This window comes from Euphorbia lathyris, chromosome 9 (genome assembly GCF_963576675.1).
Source record: "Euphorbia lathyris chromosome 9, ddEupLath1.1, whole genome shotgun sequence".
Lineage (NCBI taxonomy): Eukaryota > Viridiplantae > Streptophyta > Magnoliopsida > Malpighiales > Euphorbiaceae > Euphorbia > Euphorbia lathyris.
The window spans coordinates 39110713-39121559 of record NC_088918.1 but is presented as its reverse complement, the minus strand read 5'-3'; the positions used below and the strand labels follow the sequence as shown (position 1 = coordinate 39121559).

The 10847-nt window shown below is 41.4% G+C and overlaps 1 protein-coding gene across 1 annotated transcript; it reads left to right on the top strand.

Moving 5' to 3' along the window:
• Positions 1 to 215: 215 nt before the first annotated feature.
• LOC136206093 (putative gamma-glutamylcyclotransferase At3g02910) lies at positions 216 to 1001 on the top strand. The gene has a single exon (XM_065997015.1). It carries the CDS (start codon positions 330 to 332, stop codon positions 870 to 872), a length of 543 nt encoding a protein of 180 aa, XP_065853087.1. The 5' UTR covers positions 216 to 329; the 3' UTR covers positions 873 to 1001.
• Positions 1002 to 10847: the final 9846 nt, after the last annotated feature.

Sequence of the window (10847 nt, the reverse complement as noted above, 5' to 3'; positions counted from 1 at the left end):
GATTTGCAACAACAATTAACCATAAAAGTTCCAATACCACGATTTCAACCAAACAAAACTTAAATGATTTATTATTGTTATTAGCATCAAAAATAAAATAATGAAATAGTTGTATTATAATTGAATAAAATACTTAGAAAAATAGAAAAAATCAAAGTAAAATAAATATAAAATCCATCCTACCCTACACGGAACTATAAAAATGGATCATATTGTTGCTTTCTCTCACCAACAACACCACTCATTCAACCAAAATAAGATACCTTCTGCATTTACAATCTCTTTCTTTCTCTCTCTCTCTCTTTACAACACTGATTTCTTTCTCTAAAATGGGCATTGACATGGAGCGGGATCAGCCTGCATCAACGCTGATTTTCACCTACGGAACTTTAAAGAACGGATTCTCCAATCACTGTTTGATGCAAGATCTGATCCGAAGCGGAGACGCGGTATTCAAAGGCATTCATCGAACCGTAGAAAGGTATCCTCTCGTTTGTGGACCCTACAGAGTTCCATTCCTCCTCAACCTTCCCGGAGCCACCGGCGCACAGCGTGTCACGGGCGAAGTGTACGCGGTTACCGCTAGAGGACTGATCCGCCTGGACGAGCTTGAAGGAACGACACGCAGCCACTACGAGAGATCGGCGATAACAGTGGAGGGGGTGGAGGATGGAAAAGCGTTGGCGGCGGAGGCATATTACGCGCATCGGAGTTACGCGATGGAGATGTGGAAAAGGAATGGGAAGAGAGGGTACGGAGTGTACGGAGAGAAGGAATCGAAAGGATATGTGAAGAGGAAAGATAGGCCACAAAATCAGAGTTTTCTGGAGCAGATTCATGTGTTTGTTTCTTCTATTGAAAATGCTAATTAATTTGTAAAATTGGACCACAATAATCAATACTATAGTAGTGGTGATTGTGACATATTTAGATATAGATTTGTGCTTTTAGTATGTATTACTCATTATAATCTTAATACTTCTTCTCTATGTTACACAGCATTTTTAGATTCACCAACACTTTATCCTTAATAGCATTTTGGTTTATCTGCGGTTGCCCTTTGATATCACGGTGTTGTTTAGGATTCTCTGTTTAGAAAAACATTTATAGTGTCACTGACTCTTCTCTTTTCCTTTCTTTCTTCTACATTCATTGTGTCAAATAAAAAAAATATATATATTCCTGATAATGTGAAGCCGAGAAACCGAATAAATTCATTGTACATACAAAAAGAATTTGATACTTAAAGGAAAAAAAAAAAAAAGATAATTAGTTAGCCTGTATCATAACAGCTTATATTTCAGAACTAGTTAAAAATAAAAATAGAGGTACTGAAAGTACATAAACAAATGTGCACTGAACAAGAAAGAGTAATAAAATATTAAATTAATAAATGGAAACGCATATTCCACAGGATTCTAGCGGAAGCAGAAGCGTGGCATTGTATTGTATTGTATCCATGTAAATCTTCCTTTCTTTGATCCCAATGTAACTGCCAAGTGCCGATTAAGCCGCAAATTATTATTATTATTATTATTTCCTCCCATTTTTATATAACTTGTTTAACGTTTTTCAACAACTTGAATAAAATATTAAAATAATTAATTTAGTATTTTTTTTTTTTGAAAAAGAATGTATTTTTTTTTTAAGATAAAAAGAATGTATTAATGGGCATCAATAAACATTACGTTTGGAACAAAATTCAGAATAATATGATAAATTGAAGATAAGATCCAACATGAGAAGACCGAACAAAAACGTGACTAACTCGTTAGCTTGTCACGAAATAAATTTGACGGGCATCGTGGCCTACGATATACCCAAACTCAGAAATATCTTCGGCTATATTATTAATTGCGTTAACTACCGATTTTACTTCTGTCCGGAATGAGACATGATCAAATCCTTGGCTCACAATCCATTCCATAACACGAAGTAGAGAAATAACCTCACTCTCCTTAACCAATGCAGAGCCAGCTATCAGTTCTGTCCGGCCAGCAACAAAATAACTTATGGAATCCCGCTTGACTGCTCCAACACCCGTCTGCCATTGCGCGACAAAGATGACCACCACCAGCGTGCAATACTTTCAACCGATGCGCTTGTAGCCAATCGAACATGACATATTTTGCCAAGAAGCATGTTTGGTGCGAAGATGTTACTATGTGATTATAAAGTCTCTCATTCCTCGTCTTTCATAGACTCCATAGAAGCATAACAAAAATGCCAGTAGTTTCCTTCACTGACTCGGGGAGGACTTCAAACAACAGTGAACGAAAGTCGGTAGTCATTTCTGCTTTAGAATGAATCAGCTCAAACAAGCGCCCTTCCTTCCAGACTCGAACCCCCTCTGGGAACTCCATAAGCATATGCCATATATTTTCCATCGGGCAATTGCAATTAACATAGTTACTAAGCACATTCATACCTCGTTGGATCAGGTTAACCCGAGTTGGCAACAGATCACCAGCTAGGCTCTAGGCGAAATACCGAACTTTAACCGGGATTGCCATTTGTCATAATGCTTTCCACGCTCCGAGTGAGAACTGATTATCCGAAACATCCATCGACGCAACAATGCGATAAGCAATTCTAACCGAATAAATTCCAAAAAGGTCAACGTGTTAGATTAGCGTGTCAGGCCGGTTCATGCTCCGGAATTGCAGTTCTCCAATTTCAAATATATCGCATGGTAAAAATATTTCATCCATCAATTCAGTATCCCAATCTACAGAATTGGGAATAAATAGATCACAAACCTTCAAACCTTAAGTCCTTCAATCATCGGGGTTTGCACCCATAAATTGTTACTATCTCTGAGTCAAGGGTCCTTACACACACTAATGGATCACCCATCTCCAACCTTCCCACAGATTCCATTCTGAATAACAAGTTGAGAACACCAGATACTCCTCTATATATAGCTAGGCGAATGACCCAAGCGGGTACTCAGGAAGTCCCATGTAGGGTAATATGTAATTTGAAGATCTTATTGGCAAGAGAAGAGGAAGCGCCACCCTTGTTTTTCCAACATAGTGAGATTGAAAGGTAAGAAATGGCGGTGGACAGTCCCACACGCACACTTAGAGGTGACCACTCATGCTATTGAATACGATGCCACGTTCATTGTGCGTTTAATAAGGGAGATAGAACAATTGCTTATATCTCTAAGTAAAAGAATGTAATCATGAATGACATTAGAGAGGTAATAATAGATCCAAATATGATTGTTGATCGCATGTATTACTGAAAAGCATAAAACTAAATCTAAATTCTATTGCTATTTGAGGATTTAATCCAACTAAGGGCTTTTTAAAATGCTAGAGCTTCAGATAATTTAGGGTCAAAGAGACCGCATAAAGAACCATTGCTAGCATAACTATAATATCTGAATTGGTCATGAACAAGAAAGCCAAAAGAGTTGTATCCCCATTGGTAAATATACCTGCATCCAAATTGCAGATAATGATTCTTGTTGAAGTGTTATGTTGGGGTTTAGTGTCCTATAGATAATTGTTCTAGGATACGAACTTAATGTAAATAAAGTGTCCTTTATATCGTTTGTTTTAATGAGATATGGTTTCATAACTATATAAAGGCAATCCCTTTTTAAGAACTAAATAAAGTCTAATAAAAGGAAATCCATAAGTTTGTTTAAAGTGATTATAAAGTGTTCATACAAGCATGAAGTGAGACGAAACTTTATGATAAACTAATAAACCTAAAACCACCCCAAGTCAAGTAATATGTTTAGGATTGACATATCACTGCTGAGACTTGCATGTAACAATGTCTTCTGTCGAGACAGAAAGCTGATCTCACAAGCTTCATATATACAGATATCTGGACAGTTACATGGATCCAATGAAAAGAAGTTCATTAGGATTGGGGACCCGACTTGAGATAACAGGATGGGTAGATTCATCATTGTCACATATTCATCTCATTGGTATTAATAGGTATAAGTAATCCTCAGACTCAAAGGAATGTTAATTGGTGATTCTGGATTACGGAATGTGATGCTTTGATCTTGTTGTAACACGATCCATAACAGAGATGACTCTGGGGTGTGAACGGCAGACGTTGGGTATCACAGAAAGTAATTGCAGGATAATTATACATTGGATTTAGCATTTGTCACTCCCGATAAATGGGAGATACGTCCATGGATCGCTTGTGGAAGACTCGACTTTAAATCCTTGGAAGGTGATAGCTTAAGACTTGAAATACAGATTTCACTTAACCTATCTAATTGGAGTTGACTCGGCATGTACAAGTAAAACGAACGTCTCACTATATGTGACTTGACATTATCTATAGTTATAAGATTCAGTTCAAGGATGTAGTTGACAAAGGATGGAATTATACTGTAACTAATACGGAAAGGTCAACGACAGAATCAACCTGTCTTCTTATAGCTCTGGGGGAATGTTTCGGATTTGCTAATCACATTTCGCGTACTCATTCCGTTATGCAAAGATTAAATATAATTCTGTGAAAATTAATTTAATAGTTGCATATGACTAGAAACAATAAGAACCTAATGGGTCACACATAAGACTTGGATCCCAAAAGAGAAACAAATGTTAATTAATTAATGAAAGCCCAACTGAGTCCACTAAGGCCCAGTATATAGGGGGGGCGATTTTCATGTATGAAAATACATGAATAATTTAATTTGATTTTAACAATTCTAATTAGATTATGATTTTGAATTAAATTAATTAAAGGATAAATAAGTTAGGAGTTTTAATTAGATTAAATTGCTCCTATTATTATCCTATAAGGTTACTATTATTACCTTTATATTTAATATATAATTAAAGATAATAAATAAGAATTATATTCCGAATTAAATTCTTATTTCAGTAACCTAATTCTATCTAACTAGGGTTTTAGATACAAGAGAATATAAATACCCCCTATATGTGTGATTTTCGAAACACACTAGAGCAACCAAGAGAGAGAATTTCGACCCCCCTAGACGAGGACGAAATAATCCACCGCTTCCTACCGATTCAATTGATTTCATCTCTTTCTCTTTATCCTTGATTTGGGTTGTGTTTTGTTTTGTGCTCGTGAACTCGGAGTAAGAGTTGAGGGCACTTCGCTTTCAACGGTAGATAGTTCGTCATAAGGTATTTCCTTCTATCCCTCTTTATATGAAATAACGATTAACAGATCTTGGTTTAATGAAAAAAGGTTAAAATTTTTATATTTCCGCTGCCATACGTTAGCCTTAATTCCAACAGTGGTATTAGAGCCTGCGTTAAATCCGTTATTTCATATATGAAAATTTAGAAGTTTTTCAATCAGATTGAATAAATATTTATAGTTAGGTTAATTAACAAATCTATTTTGATTAATTAGTTCTAAAGATAAATAAGTTTTATTTAGTTGTTAATTAAAATAGTTTATGCATATGTTCCTAATTATTTCGGTTGATAATCATTATAACAAAATCTATTAGTTTTATAGTTAGATTGATAAAAGTTAATTTTATTGATTCTAAAGATAAAACGGAAAATCTATAATAGGTTTTCTTATTTTCTGAAAATCGTTTTAAAACTTATATGTATGTATATATATATAATTAAAAAAAAAATTGGACAGCAGCTCGGGTCGCGCCTCACGACGCAACCCCGGCAGCAACCGCACAGCGGCTGGCCGCCGCTGCCGTGAGGCAGCTGTGGGCCAGACGCGTTAGGGCTGCTGCCAGACGACAGCAGCCGCGTCCTCGGGCCCGGCCCGATATCCACTTATTTTAAAACCGTTTTAAAATCAGTTTTAAATATATTTGTATATATATATATATATATATATATATATATATATATATATATATGTGTGTGTGATAACCCGCGAAGCCCAAAACGGGTTATATTCATTTCGCAAGCCCAGCCCATATTAAAGCCCCATGGGCTAAGATTGGACGGGACCCGAATGAAGAAAGCGGGCGCAGCGAGTAAACCGCCCCGAATTCCTAAACGTAGCGTCAAGACTCCCACTCAGAACCACGTTCGTTGCCATGAAAGCCACGAAAGGGACATGGCCTAAAAAGGGGTAACCGCCCTCAGAACGTGGCCCACTAAGGAGTAACCGCCCTCGGCGGTTACCCAAAAAACACCTATAAAAGGCCTTAAGAATAAGGGGGGAGGTACGTTCACATTTTTTCCCACAAAGCTATTGCTAAATTATAGACTCATTTTTACAAAAACTGACTTGATCGTCGGAGAGTTTTCCCGGAGATCCTGTCTCCGGTTTTGTTTTGCAGGTAACTCCGGCAAAGAATATCAAAGCGGATCCAGCAAGTTATCATTGGTGCGGTGAAGGTGGACCTTTTTTACCAACACTTGGTTAAAGGTACACGAAGAACATGTCAGAACCATCACGAACGACCGGTGTTACGACCAGATCCACTAGCATGAACTCACGAGGTTCACGGATTGCAAATTCGCAGCCTGCAGGTACTCAGCCTGTGGTGCCTAGCTCGTCAGGCCCCTCGGGACAATTGGGTCCCTTATTGGAAGTGCAGGTGCAAAATGAAATGGAGATGTCCAATAGCGATTTCGTGCAGATGGCAGGACAGGTCTTGGCTTCGAATATGAGCCAGGCGGCTGGCGATCGAATGATTAATTTATTAACCGCCCTCGCCGAACGCGATACCGCCGTGGCGCCTGCCCCTCAGGAACCTGTGGTTATCTCAACACAATCACCGACTATTCCTGTCATACCTGTCCTTCCGCAGCCATCTCAGGTGCCAAATCAAGTGGGCCAGAGTAGTCGCACGAATCCACACAGTCACCCGAGCAACTACTCGCACCCAGATCTCATTACGATGACACATCCAACCTGGCAACCATCCCAATCGTTGCCAGGAATGCAAGGCACTCTTCCGCTACAACAACTGGACCCTTTTCCTCACAGACGTTCGGAATTGATGACGCCTAACACAACTATGTCTGGGCGTGAGCACACATGGAACTTTGATCCTATAATGGGACGGCGATTGGTCCACCAACAGGCACCCGTCTCAACACCGATGGGCGAGTGGATGCCATCTAGAATTCACCAGCAGCGGATGGAAGAGGTCCGGCGAGTACCCGATATTGACTTAGAAGATCAATTACGGAGCATGATGGAGCGAATGGGGTACTCACCTCGGCCGAGAGCAGAGGTCCAAAGCGATTCACCTTTTGCCCCTTCGTTGCGGGAATTCATTCCAGATCACAGAATCAAAGCACCTGCCATACCAAAATACTATGGGGATCCAAATTCTGACCCTGAGGCTCATGTCAGGAACTACAGAGAGTTAATGGATGTTGCAGGGGCAAGCGAAAGCATAATTTGCAGGTTATTCTCGACAACTTTGGGCGGTGCGGCATCTGATTGGTTTCGATCTTTACCGGCAGAATCTATTCACAATTGGCAACAATATAGTCGGGATTTCTGTGCGAAGTTCGTGGGCTGTAAAGCGGCAGATGTGACAGATAGACAGCTGAAGGAGATCAAACAGAGAAACTATAATTCCCTAAGGGAATTTGTTGTCTCCTTTAACGATATCCTGGTGCGATTGCAGAACCCAGATATCGTGAGTATTCGCAACATCATGGCGGATGGAACCACAGATTGGAGCATGCGGGAAGAAATCATCCGTAACAAACCACGCACTGTAGCCGAGCTCATGAAGATAGCAAAGGAATTCATGGAAGTGGATGATGTCAACAGGGAATATAGAGCCCAAACTCGGCGAGAAAGAGAGGCCGCTAGAACCACTTCGGACAGTCGGCGTCAGACCCAGTCCAAAAGTAATTTTGTTCGAAGAGGCGATCGTCCCTTTCAAGGTGGAGGATATCACACGCCACTAAACACGACTCGCCAAGAGGTGTTACTTTGGATCAAAAAGAGCCCCTTGAAGAAGGATGTGCGGTTCCCCGAGGTGAAAGGCCGAACCAGTTTCGGGCGCTATCCCAGTAAGTATTGCAGGTTCCACAGGTTGAATGGCCATGACACAGATGATTGCTACGAACTGAAGAAGGAAATAGAAAAACTGATCGAGAGAGGCAAGCTGAGTCAATTTGTAAGAAAAGAAACAGCTGATGAGAAAACAACGCTCCCGCATGAGGGAGAAACATGGCCAGAAAAAAAGCAGAAGAAAGGGGTGATAAACGTGATAGCAGGCGGAATCTACGAGCCTCCAACAAAAAGAACTCGCCGTGAACGGCGAAAGAGCAACACACATAGGGGGGATTCCCTCAATTACTCATTTGCGAGAATCACGGAGCCACATGCGGATGCCCTGGCGATCACGATGGCCGTTGAAGGATGGGACGTCAAGCGGGTCCTTATCGACACAGGCAGTTCTTGCAACGTCATTACCCGTACAGCATTCAACAAGTTGGGAATCAACGACGAGCGGGTGGAACACACCTTCATGGATGTAACTGGTTTTGGGGGTCAATCCTCCCAAACAAGTGGGCAGGTGGTGTTGGAGGCATAAATGGGCGATAAGAATCTAAAATGGCGAGGTGATTTAGAATTCGCAATTGTTGATCTCCCACTGGCCTACAACATAATTCTGGGACGGCCATTCCTGTCGGAGACGGAGTCGCTCATCTCAATGAAGCATTTAACGTTACATTTGCCAACACACCAAGGGCGAGTCATAGTTGAAGGTGATCAACTTGTATCTCAACAGGCCTATACATTATCACTTGAACCAAAACCGGAAGAGGAGGATAAAGTCGAAGAGAAGCTGCCGACAGAAGCATTGGGAGAAACGGAACTATTCGCCATCTCGAATGACAAGAACGTGCGAATAGCGGCTGGACTCTCAGAAGAAACAAAGAAAGCCATTACCGAGGTATTGATCCAATGTGAGTCGGCATTTGCCGCCCCAAATGAAGTGCTAAAAGGAATAAACCCAGACGTAGCAACCCATCGGTTGAATGTAGACAAAGGGGCAACCCCAGTGCGGCAAAAGAAGAGGGGACATGCTCCTGAGCGGCAAAAGGCGATTGAAAAAGCAGTGGCGGACTTGCTAAGGTCGGATGCGATTCGAGAAGTCACCTATCCGGAATGGCTAGCCAATGTGGTGCTAGTCAAAAAGCCAAATGGAACGTACAGAATGTGCGTCGACTTCAAAGACTTGAACAAGGCATGTCCGAAAGATACGTATCCACTTCCTAACATTGATATATTGGTAGATGGAACTGCAGGATATGAAGCTTTATCATTCACCGACGTGAAATCCAGTTACCATCAGATACCCATGGAGAAGGCGGATGAAATCAAAACATCATTCATAACTCACCAGGCGACTTATTGCTTCAAGGTGATGCCCTTTGGATTGAAAAACGCGGGAGCAACATACCAGAGGATGATGAACAAGATATTTTCAGACAAATCCGGCGAGAACTTCTCGATCTATGTTGATGACATGATCATCAAAAGCAAGAAAATGCAAGACCACCCGCGGGATATCAAAGAAATCCTAGAAGTGTTGATCAAATATGGCCTCAAATTGAACCCAGAGAAATGCACATTCGGAGCAAGAGCGGGAAAGTTCCTGGGTTTCATTGTTAGCGGCAAAGGGGTTGAGGCGAATCCTGAGAAGGTTAAAGCAGTAATGGAGATGAAGACGCCAAGGAACATAAGGGAAGTACAGAGACTGAACAGGCGGTTGGTGGCATTAGGGCGATTCATATCATGCTCAGCTAGGCGATGTCTACCTTTCTACAATGCCATCAAAAAATCCAAGTCCTTTGAATGGACGCCGGATTGTCAAGAAGCATTTGAGGGGATAAAGCGATTACTATGTTATCCGCCCTTAATGAGCAGGCCGGAAGACGGAGAAGATTTGTTTCTTTATGTATCCGTCACCAGCATGGCGATATGCACTGTGATGGTGCGAGAAGAAGAAAGGCAATAATATCCAGTATACTACGTGAGCAAAGTCTTGAAGGACGCAGAACTCCGGTATTCGAAGTTGGACAAAATGGCCCTCGCGGTGATAACCACGGCGACTAGATTGAAACCATATTTTCAGGCGCATACTGTCATTGTGAGAACTGGCATCCCAATGCGAAAGGTATTGCAGAAACCTGATGCATCCGACCGGTTGATGGAATGGTCAATTCGCCTGGGCGAATACGATATCCGCTATGAAGGAAGACCAGCGCTAAAGAGCCAAGTGCACGCCGACTTCGTGAACGAATTCACCTGGGATGATGATGAATGTCCAAAGGCACAAAAAGAAGAGTGGAGCATGTACACAGATGGGGCCTTATCTACAGACGGAGCTGGGCTAGGAATCGTCATCAAAGGTCCGGAGGTTATCCGCATGTACTATGCAGCAAAATTAACTTTCAAAACTACCAATAATGCCGCAGAATACGAGGCTATGATATGTGGATTGAGGTTGCTCAATGAACTCACCCCAGAAAGAGTGGTAATCTACAGCGATTCCAAACTCATGATAAACCAGATCACAAAAAATTATCTGGTGAAACAGGAGGAGCTAGTAAAATACCATCAGGTGGTCAGCCGATTGACACAAGAGTTAACGCACAAGGGAGTCGTTTGGGAGATGGTGCATGTTCCACGAGGCCAAAATGCAAAAGCTGACGAATTGGCAAAAGCAGCGGCAAGTAGAGAACCATGGAGTCAAAAAGCATGCAGCTTGGAAATAAAATCGGCACCAGCATTCGAGGTTGATCAGATTATGATCATCGAGGAACTGGAAGACGATGAAGATTGGCGGATGCCAATCCGTCAATATCTGGAGCAGGGAGATTTGCCGGTTGATAAGAGCTTAGCCAGAAAAATAATTGGGCAGTCGGCACGAT

Excerpts from the sequence above, each read along its gene's own strand:
- LOC136206093 (XM_065997015.1), top strand. The coding sequence starts at position 330 with ATGGGCATTGACATGGAGCGGGATCAGCCTGCATCAACGCTGATTTTC.